The 22,051-nt window shown below is 64.7% G+C and overlaps 1 protein-coding gene across 2 annotated transcripts in view; it reads right to left on the reverse strand.

Moving 5' to 3' along the window:
* INTS1 (integrator complex subunit 1) overlaps positions 1-22,051 on the reverse strand; it is a 28,771-nt gene continuing 6,720 nt past the window's right edge. The window contains exons 11-47 of one of the 2 annotated variants that reach the window (XM_082714026.1): positions 21,782-21,890; positions 21,097-21,217; positions 20,741-20,818; positions 19,983-20,140; positions 19,310-19,406; positions 16,528-16,619; positions 16,272-16,332; positions 15,485-15,682; positions 15,137-15,266; positions 14,686-14,865; positions 14,443-14,592; positions 13,897-14,076; positions 13,712-13,816; positions 12,813-12,980; positions 12,612-12,723; positions 11,603-11,764; positions 10,873-11,019; positions 10,420-10,518; positions 10,067-10,191; positions 8,896-9,150; positions 8,258-8,417; positions 7,824-7,964; positions 7,309-7,480; positions 7,108-7,231; positions 6,276-6,406; positions 5,705-5,792; positions 5,385-5,611; positions 5,162-5,285; positions 4,350-4,483; positions 3,763-3,955; positions 3,109-3,236; positions 2,732-2,844; positions 2,192-2,305; positions 1,108-1,178; positions 707-798; positions 468-577; positions 1-320 (exon numbers count right to left, since the gene is read on the reverse strand). In XM_082714026.1, coding sequence (XP_082570152.1) covers positions 205-320; positions 468-577; positions 707-798; positions 1,108-1,178; positions 2,192-2,305; positions 2,732-2,844; positions 3,109-3,236; positions 3,763-3,955; positions 4,350-4,483; positions 5,162-5,285; positions 5,385-5,611; positions 5,705-5,792; positions 6,276-6,406; positions 7,108-7,231; positions 7,309-7,480; positions 7,824-7,964; positions 8,258-8,417; positions 8,896-9,150; positions 10,067-10,191; positions 10,420-10,518; positions 10,873-11,019; positions 11,603-11,764; positions 12,612-12,723; positions 12,813-12,980; positions 13,712-13,816; positions 13,897-14,076; positions 14,443-14,592; positions 14,686-14,865; positions 15,137-15,266; positions 15,485-15,682; positions 16,272-16,332; positions 16,528-16,619; positions 19,310-19,406; positions 19,983-20,140; positions 20,741-20,818; positions 21,097-21,217; positions 21,782-21,890 — 4,965 coding nt within the window. In that variant the 3' untranslated portion in view covers positions 1-204. Of the gene's footprint in view, positions 321-467; positions 578-706; positions 799-1,107; positions 1,179-2,191; positions 2,441-2,731; positions 2,845-3,108; positions 3,237-3,762; positions 3,956-4,349; positions 4,484-5,161; positions 5,286-5,384; positions 5,612-5,704; positions 5,793-6,275; positions 6,407-7,107; positions 7,232-7,308; positions 7,481-7,823; positions 7,965-8,257; positions 8,418-8,895; positions 9,151-10,066; positions 10,192-10,419; positions 10,519-10,872; positions 11,020-11,602; positions 11,765-12,611; positions 12,724-12,812; positions 12,981-13,711; positions 13,817-13,896; positions 14,077-14,442; positions 14,593-14,685; positions 14,866-15,136; positions 15,267-15,484; positions 15,683-16,271; positions 16,333-16,527; positions 16,620-19,309; positions 19,407-19,982; positions 20,141-20,740; positions 20,819-21,096; positions 21,218-21,781; positions 21,891-22,051 lie in introns of both variants that reach the window. The other variant, XM_082714025.1, reaches the window with a different exon arrangement.

The following is a 22,051-nucleotide window of genomic DNA, read 5'->3' on the forward strand; positions in this document are numbered from 1 at the left end:
GGAGAATTCAGAACGTTTCATTTCAGACCAACCCCTTGCTGAGGCTCGCGGGGACATCAGCCTCTGTTCCTGTCACTGCAGGCATGGAGCCACGGGCCATGGATGCTGTTGCAGTGACTCGATGTTCTCCATGCCCTGGAGGAGACCAGCAGGCAGCCAGAGGAGGGATGCAGGGGCGGCGTGCGGTCAGACTGACCCGCAGGCTCACATCACTGCCTCCATGTGCAGGATCCTCAGGGCCTCGGAGATCTGGACGCTGGTGTCCATCTGCCCATACATGCCCACCAGGAAGGCCCGGTGCAACAATACAGCCGCGTGCTCTGTGCGGGAGACAGGACAGGACACATCTGGCCCCGAAGAGCTGGTGGCTCTTGGAAGCAGGGCGTCTGGGCCCCCCTGAGAGCCAGGCGTCAGGAGCAAAGGCCCTGCAGGCACTAGGCGCCCTGGGCGGGCCAGGCCAGGCTCACCTTGGCAGAGGAGGGTGTACTCAGGCAGGTTCCTGAGGGCCGTCTGCACCACCTCGAAGTCCCGGCTGCCCAGGCAGCACATGAACGTGGGCAAGAAGTCTGCTGCAAAGCTGAGAAGGCGCACACTCAGGCGGGCACCTCTCCCGCGCCTGAGATTGCCCTGGAGAGTCTTGGCAAGGACCTGAGCTGAGGGGGCCCAGACAGGGCTGGGGCCCGGGGTGCTGGGATGCTGGGCTCACCTGGGGTTGTTCTGGATGGAGCGCAGGGCCAGACCGAAGGCCAGGTTGCGGCAGGGCTCCTCGGCAGAGCTCATCAGCCGCTGCAGGTTGGTCTGCGGGGGGCGGAGGTGTTACTGGGATTGATTCCCCTCCTGGCAGGAGCTCAGCCCTCAGCCCCCAGGCCGCCAACAGCACCCACAGACCCTGCTCCCCACACCCCCACCCCCACCGCCATGGCCTCAGGACCCAGGATGGGAAGCACTGGTAGTCTGCAGGCTCCAGCCCAGGCCAGGGGTGGTCTCCCGCCTCAACTGTGAGCCCCTGGGGCAGGGCCAGGTTCAGACGTGTGGTGCCCCGTCCCCTGGCCTGGCACGCTTCCTATCAGAAGGCTGACAGGCTCCCCTGGCCCCCAGCTCACTCACCGAGAAAAAACCCAGGATCTCCGGTCTCCGCCGAGACATCTCATCTATGTCACTCAGAACTTCCAGCACGTCTGAGATAGCCAGAAAGGCACGTGAGGGCCACGTCGTGGCTACTGGACTCAAGGCCGGACCTGTGTCCCCATGCAGCCCAGACGCAGGAGGGGGCAAGCCCCGGGACCAGAGTCTGGTGTGGCAGGACCCCGGGCCATGCTGGTCCCCACCCCGCCTGTCAGGCAGGGGCAGAGTGGAGGCTCCACAGGGACCCTGGCCAGTCCCTGGTCCAGCCTCAGCACAGGTTCCAGCAGAGGGACCCTGTGTTCTGGCTGCAGTATGGCCCCTCAGAATGCTGGTGCCAGGACCTCCAGAATGTTCCATGCCACCTGAGTGCTGGATAAGCCCAGGAGTCCCCAGCGCCTCCAGATAAAAAGCACCAGGACTTAGGCTAGCTTCCCAGTCCCACCAGGCCAGCGACCCCAGAGTGTAGGTGCTGGTTGACTGGGAGGGTTTTGGAGGTACAGGCTCCCCAAACTGTTGTCTGGCAGGTCTGAGGCGCCCAGTGGTCTGCGCTGGAACCCCCTGCCCAGCTGCCTATTCCTGGCTGCCCAGAGCCACTCCCACTGCGAGGCAGCACCCAGCTCCCAGAGTTCCTTTCTGCACAGGGACACCAACCCCCAGATGCACGGCCATTTCTGGGGGTCGCCAGCACCACGGTGCAGCCAACAGCCCAAATTTGTGCAGCTGCCCTGCCCTCTGTTCCCCTGCACACTGCTGGCCCTCCCCCTACCAGCCCACAGTCAGGCCTCCCTTCTGCAGGTGCCCCTCAGCCCCGGGAGTCCCTGATCTCCTGCCGTCTGCTGCCCCGTAAGACCACCAGCCAAGCTGCCCGTCCCCACCTCAAGCCCCTGCGCGTCTTCCCTATAGGCCCTCTCTGGCCCCTGACCATGAGGAGATAGCCCTGCTCCTCCTGAAGCCTGGCAGGGTCCCTGCTGTCTTCTGGAGAGCCACGGCACCATGGAACTCCGATGGGAGCCCACCACCCACCAGGAGCTGACCTGGCCTGCGGGAGCCCGGCTCCCAAACTCACCCTCAACAGTCTGGCCCCGGGAAAGCCTCTTCATGTAGGGGGCCATCTCTGCTGCGGTCAGGGGGGTGAACAGGGAGACACTGACCAGGGGCAGGGAGCCGGCCGAGCTCTCATCTGGAAGCCAGGAAGTCAATGCCATCAGGCCGGAGGTAGAGACCGTGCCGGGAGCACAGTCCAGCCAGGGCCTGCAGAGAGGTCCTTCCGGGGGAATGGCTGGCCAGCACTCAACACCCAAGCTCCAGAACCCGCCTGTAAGCAAGGGCTGTCCCTGCCAAGCAGCCCCTGGGACCCCACACAAGTCCAGAAGATGAAGCCACTGCCCCAGGCCTGAGCACAACGCCCGGGAAACAGTGGGCACCCAATAAGGGTGTGGGAACCATGAGCCCACTGGGACCCGCCCCCCAAGCCCCTCAGCCGCCGCATGGGGCGCGACCTCACGGCAGGCGCAGCGATGGCCCAGCTGAGGCCTGGGCACGCGCACAGACAACGCATGGTCCGCAGGGCTGCCAGGCCCGCAGAACCCCCATGGGCCCTACTCACCTTCGCCCTCCTCGTCCAGGCCCCGGTCGGCTCTGCCATCTCTGCTGGGAAGGCTCAGCCCCGCAAGGAGGGACTTGAGCATCACCAGGTCACTGCTGTCGAAGGACAGGTCGCTGGGGAGAGCACAGGTGCTCTGTGAGGAGGACGCCGCAGACGGCAGACAGGACAGGGAGGAGGATGGGCGTGGGAGGCCAGAGCTTTGGGAAGTGGGTTCAGAGCTGCGCGGCCCCAGCCCCCACCACCCTGGGCTCTGGCACTGCAGGCCCCCCAACGCCATGGCTCGGGAGGCCCTCACCCCTGCAGCCCGGCAGTGGGACCCTTGCCACACAGAGCCCGAGTGCCCGAGCAGGCCAGGCCGGACGCACACACACACTCACTGCAGTGCGTCCGCGTGTTTCTGCAGAAAGGCCACAGCCGCTGGGGCATTGCAGGTCACGTACTTGTGGGTGAAGTGCACGAACTTGTGGATGAAGGGCGCCAGGTGGCGGGAAGACTTCCTGTAGCTCTGCAAAGCAGCAGCCTTGTGTTCACAGCCAGAGCACCCTACCCTGCCCCCGCACTTGCCCAGGAGGTCTCAGGACGGACCACGGATACCAGCAATGCCTGTGCTAAAGACGGCCTTGCCATCTGTGGGCCACCGGTGCAGCCAGACAGGTGTCTAACGAGCACCGGCAGCAGCCGGCCACAGAGATGGCAGCACTGAGCCCGACCATGGCTCCTGGTTGGCCCTCTGCAGAACACGGGCCTTCCCCGGGCATGCCACCAGCGAGGAGCTGGTCCCCAGGACAGGCAGCAGAAGCCACTATAGAGAGGCCTGCCCTTGATCAGAGCCCACGTCCTGTGACTGCCCTCACCCGACAGCCTCGGGCAGAAAGGTCAGGCCAGGCCGGATACTGAGGTCTGGCCTCGGGCAGAAAGGTCAGGCCAGGCCAGGCCAAGACGCGGGCAGAGGAGGGATGGGACACCTGGGCGGGGCCGGGCGAATGTCCCACGTCCCCACCGCCCAAGCAGACGCAGGCAGCAGGACGCACCAGAAGCAGGCGGACGAAGGAGCGCATACAGTCCCACAGCGCCCCCTGGTGCTCGTTGTGGAACACCTGCGGCTGCAGAAGCTCCAGGACCCCCAGCACGTGCAGGAAGAAGGTCAGGTGGTTCTGCTGGCGGAACTCCTGGAAGTTGAGGTGGGTGCGGCCGTGAAGGAGCGCAGCGATCATGGGCAAGTGCCTGGGGACGACCAAGAGCACTCACTGGTTCACGCCCCCAGGAATCCAGCACCCCTGCCAGGCCCCGCAAGAAACCCACACTCGGGGACACGACAGGCAGGCACAACCCAGCTTCCCCATGGGGTCTGGGGCTTGCAGGCATGTCCCCTTGCAAGCTGGCCACCCTGTCTGTCCCACCTGATTCCGTGTCTATAAGGCGCTCTCTCCCCCAATCCCCACCCCAGGGCTCTCCCGGCCAGGCCCTACTTAGTCAGGAAGCAACCGTCACTGCCCCGCACTGTGCATGGCAGATTGTAGACGCAGACCCCGTTCCTGCACAAGCCCCCCGAGCGCAGGAAGAGCCCCCAGAGGGCCTGCCGGGCCTGGAGTGGGAGGGGCCTGCTGGGGCGCCGTACCTGAGCAGCAGGATGGGATGCGCCACAGCCAGCTTCCGGCAGGCCATGTTAGCGTCGGCCACTCTATTCTCCGAAGACCGAGAGTCGCTGGTGTCCGCGAGGAGGGTGATGAAGCGGTGGATGAGGCCGTCCAGCTGAGGGGACGGGGGAGGTGAGCCCCAGGGCCCGCCCACAACTCTAGTGTCTCACATGCCCGCCCCCCACGGGGCCTGAGTCCACCACAGAAGGGCCTACGATGGGGCTCACTGGGGGCAGGGCACCCCGGGTCCCCTGAAGGCCTGGCATGGTCGCCCAGTGACCAGAGAAGCTACTCACCCCCGGGCCCCCTGCTTTCTGGGCACATGCCCAGACAAACTCCAGGGGAGGGTTGCCTAGGAGGGGCTGGGGGGGGGCACGGGGATGCCCGGGTGGGGGCTATGCGAGGAACGGGCCCCTCCGGCGCACACAGCCGCCACTGAGCAGCAGGCTGTGTGTCTCCAGCACCTTGGGAAGGAGACACAGGGCTGCGGGTGGACGGCCCCTCTGCTCGCCCTGCAGCCTGAGGGGCTGCTTGAAGGAGAAGAGACGGCTTCTGGCCCTCGGAGAGACACGCCAGGCCAGGGGGGTGGGGTGCAAGGCAGGCTCTGCCCTCAGGCGCCGACGAGGGCAAGGAGAGCTGCCCAGAAGCGCCAGCACTGCCTGCAGGCGTGTCTTCCTCGAACCCGAGGAAGCGCACTTCTCCGCGACCCGGCTCAGGTAGAGCCGGGCAGCAGTAAAGAATGGAGGTGGCCCAGAGCAGCCCCTCATCAGGGCCACCCCGCGCCCCCACTCACCTTGCAGGTGCTGCCACTGGTGGCCCCTCCGCTGTGCGGCAGGACCTCGGGCACGGGCACCCGCAGCTCCGGCCACTGCAGGTAGAGCTGCACCAGCAGGTCCCGGCAGCGCCTGCCCAGCACACTGCAAGACACGGGATCAGGCTGCTGGGTGGGCGGGGTGGGTGGGGCTGGCAGGGCACCAGCCCGGGGGGCCTGTGGGCAAGGGGGCCAGAGACCTCACCTGTCGCCCCACTGCTGGATGCAGCCCGTCAGGTGCGCTGTCACCTTCCGGACGCTCTCGTCGTGTCCCCGGCAGCAGCTGAGCAGCAGGGGCAGCCGGGCCTGGAGGAGGCTGCAGGCGGCGGCATCCCCGTCCTGGCTCCGGGCCTCGGCCTCCGCCAGGATCAGCTCCACCAGGCCGATGAGCTCTGCCGCCTGCACCCGCAGCACCAGCTCCTCCCGCCGCTTCTGCAAGCAGCACCGCAGTCAGCGCCGGGGTGGCCAGGCCGGGCCCACGCTCACCTCTCCCCACCCTGCAGGGCAACGTGCCCCAACACCTGCCTGGGGCGTGCGCTGGTCCCTTCCCTGCCAGATTCGTGGAACGTGGATGCAGGCCCAGAGGAAGTCCAGAGAGGCTGAAGGGTCAAACCTGCAAGCACGTGGGAGCTTTGCCTCAGTTTCCAGGCAGGAGAGGAGAACAAACGGTAAGATGAGGCATGGTCACAGGAAGTTCAGGCCACAAACACCACCTCCCAATCAGCAAACTAGACGGGCCCAGGTCAGCTGTTCAAGGACGTGCATCCCCCACCCCCCCACCCGCAAAACCAACACCGGTCCTGCTCATCATCAGGGCTGCTGGCCACGTAGAGGGGACATCTGACTCCCCTGCATACGGCATGGACGACAGCCACGAACACCATCTGGGGAGCAGACCATCTGCCCTTGGTGGTCACCCAGAGCAGGCACACCTGGACCAGGTGGGTTCTGTATCCCCAGGGTTGTGACAGCCACTGCAGGAACCCCCTTCCAGGGTGCCAGTGGGGGGACGCCAGGCCAGATGCCCAGAGGGCCCCTGGTGCTGCCGTCATACCACCTGGCCTGCCGGGCAGGGGTGCGGGGAGGGGGTGCTCACCTCTGCTCCCGGTTCTTGCCCAGCAGGATGTGGACACACTGGTGCAGTGTGGACCAGCTGGACTGGTGAGTGAGCAGGGCCAGCAGGTAAGGTCGGAAGGACGGCACCTGGGGGCCGGGATGACCTTTGCCCTGGGAAAGAAAGATACCGGGGATGGTCCCTGTGCAGCTGACTGGCTACCTGGCCTTGAGGCACTGGAAAGCAGAGGGAGAAGGCTGTTTCCAGAAAGACCCAGAGTTCCTGCCAGGAAGGCAGCCTCGGCAGTCTGTGCACCACGTGGGGCCTGGCTGGGGCGTGCCGGGAAGGCCACGTGTGCTGACCTGAACCAGCTCCTCAGAGATAGCGAGTGCCTGTGAACAAAGACAACCAACCAACCAACCCAAACCCCCAACTCCTGCCTCTAGAACCCCCCAAGTCTTGTCCGAGGCCCCCAGCTGCAGGAGCACCTTGAGAGATTCAGGGACACAGGAGGGTGATGGGGGGTCTCTGAGACCCTCAGCAGCCCCCACAGGGTCAGGGGACCCATCTCCAGTGCGGTGCTGGGCTCCACTCTCCACTCCGCTCAGTATGGTGTCTCCTATCCCGGCAGGAGGCCCTGGGCCACAAAGCTCTGGTCCTCCTCCTCCCCACGGGCCCGAGCAGCCAGATCCGGCCGCTGCAGTGACTGGTCACCGGGGACAGGACACCCGTCCAGGCCAGTGAGAGTCAGGCCCAGGCTTTTGCTGGAACCAACACAAAGAGACTGTCCAGGCAGGGGCTGCCGCGGGAGCCCAGCCTCCACCACACCCAGGGTCGTGCAGGTCCTCGGTCCTCTGCGCGGAGGGCAGCCCACCTTGCCCCGGGAGAACAGCAGCCTCTGTTGCAGCTCGGGGCAACTGCTGATCACCTCGGGATCCAGCATCTCCAGCCAGTCGACGAGGAGCCCGGAGCAGGGACCCAGCTGCACGGCCTCCAGGCTGAAGGGAAAGCAGGGAAGGCTCAGCAACGGCCAGCCAGGGGCGCACACAGACCGGCCACAGCCCCGCCGGCTCACCTGCAGCCGTCGGCTTCCGGATCCCCTGGGGCTGGGGGCTCCTTCTCCTGCAGCAGCAGGGAGCTCACCACGGCGACGGGCCGCAGGGCCGGGGACGCGGGGGCAGTGGCGAAGAGCGCGGCCAACAGCTCCTCCAGGTGAGGCGACCCCCCCTCAATCAGACCCTGGAGAACTGTGGGGACAAGGGTGCTGGGTCGCTCTGGCTTGGTGGACAGACAGGCAGGCTCCAGACCACCCGACTCCAGAACAGACAACCCTTGGCCCCTGTAAGGCCACCGAGGCCCCTGTGTGCCCAGGCCAGGGCAGCCAGCGGTGAGCACTGATTCTGAGGGTGGGCTCCCCACATATACACAATGCCAACAGCAGAGCCCGGGCATGGCTACCGTGCTGGGGGCGGGCCCTTCCTGCCAGGCTGCCACTCCTCTCTGCGGCTCCCATTTCAGGGACACCTCGGAGAAGAACCTCTGCGCTGGTGGCCAAGCTGGCAGTCCTCCCAGTTCCCGGCCCCGACGTACCTTTGCCGACAAGCTCGGGCTCCACGCTACATTTCTCCCCTGACTTGAGGGTGGTGACCACAGCCCGGACGGTGGAGCTGACCACCTCCGAGTCCCCTCGAAACGCCAGGGCCTCGGCTAGGCGCAGGAACCCACTCCGCACTGCCAGGAAACACAGGTGTGAGCCAGGGGATAGGCCCTCGACCCGCCGCTGTGGCCCACCCTGTCCCGGGCGCCCCCAAGCCTCACGTGTGTTTCCAGCCAAGGATCCTACCTCGCTCCCCAAAGCCCTTGCTTTCCAATCATCAACCTGTCCACACTGATGCTCCTCCAGGGCCCACAGAGCCCGAGGGCTGACACCCCTGTATCAGTGAGGCTATCGCCCCCTCCCTGCTGCCCCTGGGGGAGGGGCAACAAGCCCAGGGCCCCCACCCCAGGACGTGGCCAGCCCTCACCATCGCTGATCCTGTGGCGCGCGGAGTACTGGACGGCGAAGAGCTTGAGCTGTGCCCGCAGGGGCCCCCCCTCCCCCGTGGGGCCGTCCAGCCACTGCAGCATCTGCATGAGCACTTTAAGGAAGAGTGACGAGAAGCCGGTATCCTGGGGCACACAGCGCTGTGGGGACAAGCGGCAGTTCAGCATGGGCGCGTCACCCAGCTGTCACCCTGCCCCTCCATGTCACACACAGCCTCTCCGAGCCCCGGCCGACAGGGTACCCCACTGTTTGTGAGTCACCTCCGTGCAGCTTGGAGAGAAGAGATGCCCCTGCACCTGCAAATGCACGTCGACAAGCTCACACGCTTGCACAGGCAGAGCAGTAGCTACAGCAGAATTACCACACCCGGGTGCACGTGGGAATGACCCCCGCGGCTCCTATTTCCCGGAAAGCTTCTGTCAGCAGAGGAGGGGGCTCCACGCCTGCCTCCACAGGAGCCCGTCTCCTCCGTCCACTGAGAGCCAACCCCAGGCTGCGGAGGCACAGAGCTAGGGTGCTCCACGGGCAGAGCTGGGCGGCCGTGGGACAGCTCCGGGAGATACACCGCAGCCACTTGTAGGCCCCTGCGGACCCGGGCTCTGCGGTGCCCGCACACACCTGGTACTGGCAGAGCTGGCGCATCAGGGGGCAGGCGAGGAAGTGGCTCCGGTGCATGGACATCACCAGGGCCCCGCTGTGCGGCGAGTTGAGCAGGGTGGCGATGGCCTGCAGCAGGCGCACGGCGACACCCGTCACCTCGGGGCTCCCCTGACGGACGCGGGCTAGCTCCTGGCCCAGGGCCTGCTGCAGTGCGAGGGCAGCAGGGCGGGCGCTGGAGCTCTGCCACCGCGGGCCTGGGCTCAGCGGGAAAATCTGTACCAGAGTAAAGGGCAGCATCAGGAGGACACGCTCGGCCCCACTGGGCCCACCGTGCCCTGCACTCATGACGGGACCGCTCATGCTCAGTGGGCCAGACCCTGCCTGGGCACCGCTGGCAGCTCCCCGTCCTTGCCAGATGCCCCTAGGAGGTGCAGGGAGGGGACCCAGGACTCCTTACGGGCCCGCATGGGGAGCCCCACTAAGGCTAGGACCACAGGCAATCCCACCACCCGACAAATGCTGCCTGTTCCATTTACAGAACTGGGCACTGACTCCAGAGGGTGCGTGGACTGCAGCCGGCGGGTAAGGGGGGGCCGCCAAGCACAGCTCCAGACTCCAGAGAAACTACTGGAGGTAAAGAGTGCACGCAGGCGTGTGAGCAGAAAGACCCATGCTCGGCAGCGACCGTCCGCGTATGAGCAGGCGAGCTCCCACACGGAGGACTCTGGGTGGCAGGCGGCACATGTGCAGCATGTGGGGCAGAGGCACAGCCGCAGAGCAGGGTGACGGCCGGGGCGGGAGTGCTCACACGGCTGTTCTACACACATAGCTCCCAGCAGGCTGAAGGCTGGGCGCCGGCCGCTGCAGCAGGAGCAGCGCAGGAACAACGCCCATGTGGGCACAGCACGTCTGCCCCCAGGACGCGGCTCAGACCAAGCACTCGCGCCAGCCGTGCCTCCAGGCCCCGCCCCCCAAGTGGACACAGCCCAGCGAGGGAACCATCCTGGCCGCTGTTCTGGATGAGCACACTAAGGCCTGCGGCAGGTGAGCAGCCAGGCTGTGGTCCCCCTGGCTCCCGCCCAGCAACAGGCTCCCCATGGATGTGGAGTTCTGGGGTGAAGCCCCTATCCCTCCCTGGGCCCAGGGCACCCCCTTCTGCAGAGCTTGTCCCAGGTAGTGGCAGCGGTACCTGCAGGAGCATGCTGGCCAGGTCGTCCTCGGGGCCAAGCACCCGCACCTGGGTCACAGCCCGGGTCCGCCCCGGCCCCGAGGGCTGCTCTGGGCTGCTTTTGGGTTTGGGCACCTCTGTACTGTCTGCAGAGAAATGGGGAGAGGCTTCAGCCAGTGACACTTCCCAGCCAGCCTCCAGCAGGGGACGTTCCCCCAAGCACCCCAGCCTCTCTGGGGTCTGCTGAGGCCCAAAAGAAGCAGGGCCTTTACACAGGAAGCCAGACAATGGCTGGAGACGAGAGTGGGCCCCAGGTCTCGGGAGGTCCCATGCTGGTGAGTGCTGAGCTGTGAGGAAGAGGGACGGGCCGGTACCTCGACGTGGAGGCAGGGAGGCCGTGAGCAGGGAGTGGAAGGTCTGGCCTCCGGACGCTCCTCTCTCATGCTGAACTTCAACCAGGTGAGCCATGTAATCTGCGAGCCAGCAGCCAACAGTTAAACACCTGAGCCCTGAGGCAGCGACAGCCTGCCTACCCCCAGAAATCTGTGCTGGAAATACCACCCGGCCACCCAAACACCCCAGCACAGGGTGTCACAAGCTGAGCTACGGGATCTTTTAGCCAAGGACCTGGTCCCACAGAGCCCACCCCTCTGGTTCCTCTCTCCTCAAAGCCCAGAGCACACACGGACGCCCAGGGCGCAGGGCAGCCCAGCCTCTCCTAGGCGTGCCCGCCCCTGGTGCCTTCCACCCAAGACTGCCCATCGTTCGTGCTGGGCCCGAGCCGCTCAGACGGGGTCTGCAGCACGCGCGAGGCCCCCGGCTCTCACTCTTGTCCATGATGTTCTGCTCCAGGGTCTGGGGGTCGTGGGCCACCGCCTGGTCCAGGTACCGCAGCAGTTTGCTCATGCTGGACACGGGGATGCCGAAGGACTGCACAAACAGCAGCAGCTGCTGCGGCTCCAGGTCCTGCAGAGCTGAGAGGGGCGCCGGCTCGTGGAGCCCCCGCCCGGCACCCTCGGCCCTCCCCACCTGGCTCACGGTGGGCTTGCCTACCCTGCTCCCTATGGCTCCTTCCCTCTGGCCCCTGAGCTCCCCCAGAGTCATTGCTGGCTCCCCTATAGCGTGCCCTCCCCACACTTCCCAAACTCAGCCCACCATGCACCAAACTGCCTCCCAGGCTGCCCCCCACCTGCCCAGGTGCTACCCAACTGGACGCCCACTGGCTGCTGTGGGACCAGTGCTGCTCCTCAGGTGGGACACCCCACAGCCACTCGTCCTCCAGCACCAGTGCAGAGGACCCTTCCCTCTCCCCTCGAACCCTGTCCTGTGGCACCGTGTGCCCCTCCCTGCCTGCCTGTGAGGGGCCGGCGGGCAGGGGCTGGGCAATGTGGTGCTCGCCCAGAAGCCCAGGGCGGCCCCAGGCGCAGTGGGAACCCTAGACACGCCTGCGGGACGACAGACGCCTGATGCCAACAAGGCTGCAGAGCTGTCCTCTCGCACGTGCGGTGGTGGGAGCGCCCAGCCCGGCGGATGGTGCGAGGCTGGGCAGCCCCGTACCGGCGTCCACCAGGCGGGGGACCTCTGAGCGGATCATGCGCAGCTTCAGCCAGTCCGGCAGCAGCAGTGCCTCCTCTGACGTGTCCACCAGGAAGGCCGTGGGCAGAGGCTGCTTCTCCGGGAACCAGATGTCCAGCAGGGCCTGGAACTCGCCGTCTCCGGCTTTGAGAGAGATGATGCGGTGAGCAGCAGGACAGCTCAGCCTCCGCAGCAGAGGCGCGCCGGGCCCCGAGGGACTGGAGGCAAGGCTGGGAGAGCCTCCTCTCCCTGCTGTGTCTGGGGGAACAGAGGCTTCACGGCACGGGAGAGCCAACATAAGCTGCACCTGCTCCTGGTCTAACCCACGACTCCCGCTGAGGCCACGCAGGGACTCAGAAGCTGGCCAGTCCACCTCGGGGGGCTGTGACATGGGCAGGCACCGTCCCGGGCTCCAGGCCTGGCTGAACCAGCTTCCTTCCCACTCCCAAGCTCCAAAGACTCCCCATGGCTGACAGGAGGCCAGTCCCCCCTAGTCGCCCAGGGCTTGTGAACTCCTGTCCTTCTGAGGGGACACATCCTCTTCACCAGCCCCCGACGGGGATCATCTTCCCAACAGAGCCAGTGCCCCTGCCCTCCCCTCCTGGACACGAGCATGTGGCAGACTGGTCCATGGCAGCCAGCAAGGAAGGGACAGAGGGGAGGCTGCCAGGCCAGCAAGGGTGCAGCCACCTGGAGGGACACAGGCCACAGCCAGCGAGGGGCAGGCCTGTGCAGAGGAGCTGGACCCCCCAGCTCTGGAGCTCAGCGCACTCAGCAGACACAGCAAGGCACTGCCTCCCACGGCCACTCTGCCACGGGCCAGGGTGGCGAGGCCAGAGATCACGGGCCGCCACCCAACGGGGACTGTGGTGGGTGCAGGCGCTCTTCCCGCTCCGCAGGGTGGGGCTGGCGCTCACGTGCCTTACGGAGGAGCGAGCCTCCATAGGCTCAGACCCCGGGTCTGGCCCTCACGCACCCGCCGGCCACTCACCACGGGGCGGTCCCAACGTCAGGAGAATGACCATGGCGTGGACCACCAGAATGTGCATGGTGGCTGTCTCCCCGCTGGTCCAGCGAAGGAAGACCTGGTCCTGGGACTCGGACTGCAGGAGAAGGGGGAGGGGTGGCTGGGCTGCGCCACGGCGCCGCCGGACAGGGGAGGAGCCCGACGGGGAGCAGCCGCCGGCCTTACCCAGCTGTACACCTCCTCCCCCTCCTTGCTCTTGCGCATGCGCTGCACGTAGCGGGAGAAGATGGAGAGCAGGGCGACGAGCACGGCGTCCGACTCCGCGCTGCAGGAGCGCTTAGAGAACAGGTGGGACATGATGGTGGAGCGCTCCACGACCAGCCGGGCCACGTCCTGGGGGCAGCAGCACGGCCGTCAGAGGGCCTTCCCCGTCGGCCCTCATCTCCACACCAAGCCCACAGGCAGCAGCGGCCTGCCATGGCCAGGGTCACCAAGACCCAGCTGCATGCAGTGGGTGGGCACACGGGCCACCAGAGAAGACTCCGGGCGAGGTGTCAGGGCCTGGGCTGCTGTTCCCACCCAGCCCTCAGTAAGGAACCCAGACTTGGAAAGAAGCCCCCCCTCCAAGGACCTCTAGCTGACTGCATGTCTTCATCCCACAAAGCCTGGGGTCCTCAGGAGCCGTGTGAGGGCTAGAGCAGGCGGATGCGACAGTAAGGTCCCAAGAAAGCTGACCAGGGCAGCAGGCAAAGAGGAAACGGCCAAGCCCTGGGCCCCACTGCCCACCCTGGAGGGAACTGCCCCACTGAGAGGGGCGAGAACACCCCGGTTTGGCCTGGCTCCCTGTCCTGCCCACCCCAAGCCAGTGTGCCTGGGTGGGGGGTGCACAACCCACCTGAGCCCAGGCACCATCGCCCTGGGGGGCAAAGATAGTGTCGGAGCCAGCCGGTGACCCCCACGGCTATGCTGGCCCAGGCATGCCAGGACCCTCACACCCCTGATGCTGAGTATGGGCAGAAAGTCAAGGGGAAGTGAGTGGGGCACATGCAGGCCCAGCCCCCCACCCTGGGGGCTGCCCTACCACTCTCCTGCACAAGGGCCCGGGGCTGCCCCTACCCCCTCACCAGCGCCAGGTCACTGTGCTGGCCCTGCTCCTCCACAGGTGTGTGTTGGGACAGGTAGACCAGGTAGGCGCTGATAGTCTGCGGGTCGGTCTCCATGTGGATGGCCTGGGGACGGAGGGCCACATGAGCTCTGGCTGCAGGCTGTGCCCCCCCCACCCCCACCCCCATCCTGGCACCTCCCCCACCTGCTGCAGCGCCAGGGCAGTGGTAGGCCTGACACTGTCGAACAGAGGCAGCCGGGGCAGGTCCCGCAGAAGCCACTGGTAGCCGCGCAGTGCCTCCGGATCCCCAGGGTCATCCTCCATTGGGGGCTCTTTCTCCTCGCCGTCCCGCACACTGCCCTCCGACAACACCAGGGACAGGCCCTGCAGGCAGACATTCCCATGCCACGTCTCGGCCCCAACCTGCATGTGGGCCTCGGGGGACGGACACGTTCTCTCAAAGCCCCGGGAAGACGGGGGCCACCCGACTAACGAGGACACCGTGTCCGGTCACAAATATTTGAGCCGACGTGACAAGAGCAGCGAGAGCCGGGTCCCTTGGACAGTCGCCCAGCCCCTCAGAAGACAGGGCAAGGATGGTTATGAGGTTGCCCAGTCCCTCTTGGGGTCCAGCTCCCCACAGATGGCACCCCATCCCCCCTCCAGTGTGCGGAACCTGCTGGACAGAGCCCAGGGGCATACAGGCTTGCCCACGCCGTGGAGCGAGGGTGCGGGGATGCCAAACCTCACCTTCATGGCCAGCACCCTGGAAGCCACCTGGGAGGAGCCGAGGCGCCGCAGGAAATAGTCCAGCACCTCACACGTGGTCTGCTCATCGGCCTTGGGGCCCAGCAGCAGGTCCTGCAGGCGCCCCAGCAGCTGCCGCTGCTTCTGCTGCCTCTGCAGGGGCGAAGGAGACCGCTGGTGGGCCTGCGGGGCCACAGACAAGAGCTGGCACCCTGGGGGGCCTGGAGGCAGGGGGAGGGCACCAACCTGCCGCTTCTTGGCCTTTTGCTCTCTGCTCTCACCCTCTTCCTCCTCCTCCCCAGAGGTGGCGTCGTCAGCTGCGTCGTGCAGCAGGAACTCACACAGGCACTGCACGGGCAGTACGTCCAGGGAGCCCTCGCTCGACTGCACCAGATCGGCCAGCCATGGCATGGACTGCGAGGAGGCCTGGGCGGGCGACACACACATTCAGCCTGCCCAGCATGAACGATCTTGATGCTTCCCCGACTGTGGCCCATCTGCCTGCCTCCCCACGTGCCCACAGCCACAGGGCATGGGCTCCGCTCGTGTGCGGGCAGCTGCCTGCAGCCACAGAGCCCGTCCTCTGCGGTCCGGAGTCCGAGGGTGCCCTCTTCTGGCTATAGTCTCACTTAATGCCAGAGCCTGGGACACCTCTGCCAGGCCCCTGCCGCACACCCCAGAGCTGCCAGGAACTTGCCTGCCTCTGGATGATGTTGAGGAGGAAATCTGGGCTTCGGCTCCGACACAGCAGGTGCCCAAGACGCAGGGACTGGTTGAGGCCTTTCACTTGGTCCAGGATGTGGGGCGGAGGCCTCCGAGGGGGTCCTCTGAAGGTCCCAGAAGACACGAGTGTTAGGAAGCCACGTGTGCACAGAGTCCCCAGAGCAATGGCCACATGCAAGGGCAGGGGGATGGCTTGTGTCCCACCTGAGGCCACCACCCACAGAGGCCCAGCAGTCCCTCCATCCACTCCTCCAGCCGTGCCCCCACCACAGCCCCACCACTGCCCAATCCAGCCTGGCCCCAGGGCGTGGGCTCCACGTACTGAGGGTCCAGGCTAGTGAGCTGCGACAGCAGAAGGCTGCTGCTCTCAGTGATGGTCTGCTTGGTGGAAGCCGCCGCCAGATGGCCCTCGAAGGCCAGGATCTCCTGCTTTTCCCGCTGGGAGGTCTGCAGCTCCCGATTAATCATTTCCGTCCGGGTCTCCTCGTCCGTCAGGGTGCACGGGGGGTATGAGTAGTTGCTGGGGACCAAAGAGAAGGAAGGCGCTTCTGTGCCCGTCTGAGGCTTGTGGCCACCACACAGCAGCCCATGGGGTCAAGAATGGTCACAACCGATGCCCTGCAGATAGCCTTGGCTGCCAAGTGCTCCAGAGAGGCTAGCTGGGCCGTCAGCAGTGCTGCCGGGTCAGGGCCCTGGGAGGGAGCCCCGTGCCCGGCAAGCTGCTCTCCCTCCGCAAGGCAGCACATGAGCCACCCCCAGAATCAAGCCCGGTAGGCGTCAGAATTCTGGACACCCGCTCAGTCCTCCCCACGCCAGAACTGCTTTCCTCACGGCATCGGCAGGCCGACCAGCTGCTCCCAGAGGCACACACAGCTCCACCGAGCAACCCAGCTGTCATGGGTTCTGAGATGGAACTCACCGCCTGTGACAGCCACTCAGGACCATATCACATACACCCGGCCACCGGCTCGGCTCGGCAGGAACACAGCGAACAGCAGGGCACAGTCACCCAGCCCAGGCGTCGAGCACCCATGCCCACTGTGTTGCTCGGCGGTTGTGGACCCCAGGTAGCCTTTACGTGTGCACCCAGTCCTCCCAGGCGGACTCACTTGGTCATCACCATCTCCATGAGCATCTTGAGCGTGGGGTACTCCTCCCAGGCAGCCAGGCCTAGGGAGCAACGAAACTGCGGGTGGCAGCCAGCACACAGCACTCCTGCCCATCTGGGGTCCCAGCCCACCGCCCAGTCCCCGGGCAGGCTCCACCCCAGATTCCAATAAGCAGGAAATCCTGACAGGACATTATGAGCAGCACCCAGGGTGGGGGGCAGGGGAGTGACCGCGGGCTGGCCAGAGGGAGGCTCACCGATGTTCTCAGGGTTGAATGCCGCGACCACCAGCAGGAGGGGCCACGCCTTCCAGTAAAGGGTGGAGATGGCCAGGTTCGGAGGCTGGTACCTGAAACGCAAAGACACCCTGGCATGGCTTGGCCTCAGCAGTGACAGGACTCGGTCCCGACCAGCGTGGAACGGCCCAGAGACGGTGTGGTGACAGACCAGTGAGGAGACTACTTAAGAGATCAAAATGTCGACACCTGTGACTCCACAACCCCCAGACCTGGTCGTTCAGGAACAATGGCGCCCCAGGAAGGGCACAGCGGCCACCATGACGCTGCCCAGAGCCCAGCCCCAGGACTCACCGCCCAGGTCCCCACACCGGCTGAGCCCCGCACACTGGCTGCGAAGTGCGAGCAAGGGCGGTCACGACGCGACATCTTAGTGTTCCCTATGGGTCTTATTCTCTCCGTTGGAGAGCCAGAAGCAGCCCTCTATCCACCCACACAAACTTTAACACTGCCTCCGTGACTTAAAAATCACGTTTACAGCACACTTCTGATTAAAGTACAGCTCTTTTAGGTGACAGAACATTCTAGAGAGTGAAGCAGAATGCCACTGCTGCTGAGTACAGAGGAGATCCAAAAAGCCAACGTGGAGAGATAAGTGAATGGGCTGCCACGTGAGAGCGAGCAGGTCGGGAAGCAGAGCACGCACCAGCAGCCCGAAAAGGCAACAAAGAAATGAATGCCGGGCGCCGGGAAGAAAAAAAAGGTACAAACAAAGGAAGATGCGCGAGACTAACCCATTAGAAGCGGCAGGCCGATGCTGACAGGAGGAAGAGATCTAAACGAACGGAGACCAGAGCTTCAACACCGTGAACCTGGCCACACCCCCCAAACCCAGCTGTACCCACAGTGATACCGTCAAAACCCTGCTACGCTTTTTTCTAGAAATTAACAAGCTGACCTGAAAATTCACGGGGAAACACAAGGACCCAAAGAGCCAAAACAGCCTTGCAAAACAAAATTAGAGGATTCCCACCTCCCAGTTTCGGAACTCAGCCTGGCCAAAGGTGTGAAGAGAGTGGCATGGACACAGCACAGACACAGGCACCAACAGAACAGAACCAAGAGCCCAGAAGAAAACACATGTCATTGTCACCTGATCGCCAACCAGGGTGACAAAACCTTCAGTGGGATGGGGTGAGGGGAACAGCCTTCAGAGCACGGTGCCGGCTCCACAGGCCAGAAGGGAGAGAGAATGAAGTTGGACCTGATGAGCTAAAGCTCTTGAGTTCTTGGGAGGACACCCGAGAGAGCTCCATGAGCCTGGGTGGGCCACGACAGCCACGCAGCAGTACAGCAGCACCCGGGGCCATGTCGTCAGTGGGTTCCTGCACGGAGCAGAGTGGGGGCGCCTGGACAAGCCACGTGAGCGCGGCCAGCAAACAGTGCTCGGCAATGCCTCGTCCGCCGTGGCAGAGCGAACCTGGACCTGGCCTTTTGGTCCACACAACTAACTCGGGGGATCAGAGGCCTAAATTCCAGAGCTGAAGCCATAAAACACAGATGCAAATTTTCATGATCCCAGACAAGGCAACAGTTCCTTAGAAATTACACAAGAGGACAAGAAATGAGAGACAACCAGCAGAATGGGACTTTCCCACAACTAAAGCATTTGTCTCTCAGAGGCTCAAAGGGCACGATCAGGAGCTCGGAAGACAACCCACAGGACGGGAAGACGCGTGCAGATTACAGACCTGTTTGCGGTCTACACGCAAAACAGAGAGCTCCCAGCAACAAAAATCCAAACTCCTCAACTTAAAAATGGACAAAAGACCCAGACAGACATCTCTCCAGACAAAATGGACACATGGCCAAACAGCACACGAAGGGAAGTTCAGCGCCGTCCGTGCTCGGAGACGTGCCCGTGGGAACCACAGCAGGACACCTCCGCACACCCGCTGGGACGGTGAGCGCAGGAGACACAGGCGCTGGTGGGGTGAGGACACAGCGGGACTGGAGCCCCTGGTGCTGCTGCGGAGAAGTCGGCAGCACCTCAGTTAACCACGTAACCCCTGCCCCCTACTAGGAGCCCTGGAAACACAGGTCTGCACGGCATGGCAGAACGTCCTCAGCAGTGTTCTCAGGGCACCGGAAGCTTAAACAGAGCGTGGTATCCGCACGGAGCAATGCTACGCGGCCAGGAGAAGAAAGGAAGTGTGGCTGTCTTACACCCCGGCTGAACCCTGGCTGAACCCCAGCGACGTGCAGCCCAGAGAGGGGGGCCAGACGCAGGCCATGGGTCGCCAGCTTCTGTCACTGTGAGGTGTCCAACAATGTCCCAGCCACAGGGACAGAGTGCAGGTCAGAGGCTGCTGAGGGCTGTGTGGGGCGGGGCAGGGATAGCTCCCGGTACAGGCTTCCTGAGGGGGACAGACACACTCTGAACTAGGACTGTGGCAGCGGCGGCACAGCCCCGTGCATTTGCTGGAACCAGCGCACCGGCGACTCTGAGTGGGTGAGGCCTATGCGGACCCCAGCTCGATAAAGTGGATGGGGGACTCCACATGAACCTCTGCTGTGTGCCTGGGAACGTGTGTGTGTGTGTGTGTGTGTGTAAACAGGAGAGAGAGACAGCTGGGCTGTGAGTCCCTGAGATGTGGGTGCAGGCAGGACAGCAGGCCTGGGGACCCCGCAAGCTGTACGGCCCCACGTCCAGCCTTGCAGGCCTTGCAAGGCATCTGCGCCCAGCATGCCCAACATGGGAGGGGTGGGAAAGGAGGAGGTAGGAAGGGAATGAGCGCCTTACCCGGGGGGAAGCTGGATGTTCTCGGGGTGGTGGTAAGTGCACAGGTTCAGGACCGCATCGATCAGCTGGATCCTCTCCACCTTCAGCACTTCCACGTCTGAAACCGAGAGCCACGTGCAGCTGCCAGAAGCCCGCTCACACGCACCAGGGGGACCCCGGGGCACAGGGCTTGGGCCGCGCGAGGACAGCAGGCAGACGGGGCCTCGCTCTCCAGCAGCCAAGGCATGGGCCACGGGTGGCCCAAGCAGGTGAGCCAAGGGCGCAGACGCGGGCCCCGCGGCAGCCAGAGGAGGCAAGTAGCTCTTGAGGCACAGACGCTGTCCTCAGGACTGCTGGTGCGGCCCTTTCCGGGGGCAGATGCAGCACCTGCCACCATGCATCCCACAGACAGCAAGCGCAGACCCCAGGGCTAGCCCCAGACACAGCACCCGGAGGCACTGCCAGATGAATGTCCACTGCCCCATCCCCAATTCCAGGGACCAGTTGGGTCCAGCGGGCACGGGGCTGTGGGATGGAGCAGACATCCAGCTAGACGCCAGGATGCAGGCTCACCGCAGCAGCCTGGAGATGCACATAGGTGCCCAAGGGGCATCTGCAGGGATGCGAGCAACGGAGGCCCACTGGGGGAGGCCGTCACTGAGGGCATGCCCGAACCATCAGAAGGGACCCTCACCGTCTGCCTGCACGGCCGCGGCTCGCTTCACCAAGTGGTCCGCAAGCTCCATGGCGTCTGCGGGGCCCAGTGGGAGCTCCCGGGACAGCCCGATGACCAGGATGCGCATCAACGTGTCCTCCAGGATGGGCACCTCTGAGCAGAGGCGGAGGAAAAAGCTGTGGGCAAAGCAGGTGGGGCTGGCTTGGGAGGGGGCTGCAAATGCCCCCCTACCCCATGCAGGAGAGGCCCCGGCTCCGAGTCTCGACGGGGCAGGGAGGGGGCACCATCCCGCTCCTGAGGCCTCCATGGACAAGGCCTGGACACGCCAGGGAAGAAGGCAAGAAGGTGCCCAACCCCCAGGGGCACAGATGAACCAGCCACCAACCACAGCCACTCACAGCACAACACAAGGAGGGGCAGGGAGTCTCACAAGCTGGACTGGGCAGCAGAGACCCAAAGGTAAGGATGGCCGGGAACCACTCAAGAACACTTGGGAGATGGGGCCACGACACCAACCCAGGGAGGAAGGGCGTGTGCACATGGCTGCTTGGAGGCCCAGAGGGAACAGTGAGTTTGAGGGTCCTGCGGACATGGGCCAGCTGAAGCCCTGGGAGTGGACGGCACTGCGGAGGCACAGCAGGTGCAGCACAGGGGGATGGGGGAGGGGACAGGGATGGTGATCTGGGAAAACAGACAGAGGGAGCCCTGGCGTCCACAGCGCTCACGGGAGCAGAGCCCCTCCCCACCACCCCTGCACACATGGGGGGTACGCTCACTTGCGGTCGCTCTCGGGGGGCCAGTTGTCCCACTTGTAGTAGGTCTCCGGCTGCTCCGTGAAGAGCACCTTGTGCAGGCTGGTGGGGACAGAGGGGCTGTCGGTGCGGGTGCCCGGGGCTCTCCCCAGCCCACTGGGCTCCGCGGGCTAGAAACTACATGCTCTAGGCAAGGACTCCAGGGCATCCGTCAGAGCCTAGGCAGACCAGACCCTACAGCTGAGCCCGTGTCCCCTGCTCAGGGCACATCTCTGGCTGAGAGTCCGGCGCCAGTGCATGGCCACATCCAGGGTGGCAGGCTCCCGTGGGCTAGACCCAGGGAAGAGGCTGCTGTGGAAGCAGAGCGAGCCGGCCCGTACCAGTGCACGTAGTCCTTGGGGGCGAGCTTGCTGATGGAGGGGACAACGGTGTGCAGCCACCACACGGCATCCCGCTGGATTGCAGCGATCTGGTTCTGGAAGGAGCGCAGTACCTCGAGGTCTGAAAAGGACATGCAGAGTCACGGTGTGCCTGCACTGCAGCCTCCCGGGGTTGGGGGTGAGAAGGGATGGGGGTCTCCGAGCATCCATCCTCGTGCCTCCTACGGGCTACAGGAGGGACACACTGACGGACAACGCAGCCGGAGGAACACTCAGGGAGCACCGCATAAGCCTCCTGTGGGCCGGGGAAATTCCAGACAAAGGAAATCCCCAAATTCCCAACGGTTTCATTCCTCACATTTTTCATGATTTCATTAAGACACTTGGGCAGCCTCTGCCACCAGACTCCCAGCAGGCTTCGTGATGAGAGCAAGCAGCAGGACCACCCACCCCAGCCTCCTGCTCTCGGAAGCGGGACTGCAAGCCCAAAATGGCCTCCAATGAGCAGATGACCCGAGCAGACAGCAGGCCCTGGGCCCAGAGAACAGGCAATGGCAACTTCCAGAAGCTCCCTGCATGTCCGGGATGGTGGGCAGGTCCCCCAAGGGAACAGCCTGCAGTCTTGGGAATGGCCCCCGGCCCTGCTCTCAAGCTGGGCGGCATCCAGTCTGTCCTGGGTCCTTACTTTTCTTCTCTCCTTTGTCCCAGGCGGTGCCAGCCTCCTTCACCTGCGCTGTGATGCCCAGCATCATGGCCACAGCCAAGACGTCTGTGACGTGTACCACAAATCGCTCCTGTAAATACAGCCCCGCACAGCCAAGTTCACGTGGGGCAGGGGCCTGCAGCCTAGAGGCCCTGCTCAGGCCCCCAGCCCACAGGCAGCCAGCGCAGGAGGATGCCCAGGGAGCACTGTGCCTGGAGACAACGTGTACAAGGAGGTATGGGGACCAGGAAC

This window comes from Mustela nivalis (genome assembly GCF_964662115.1).
Source record: "Mustela nivalis genome assembly, chromosome: 19".
NCBI lineage: Eukaryota > Metazoa > Chordata > Mammalia > Carnivora > Mustelidae > Mustela > Mustela nivalis.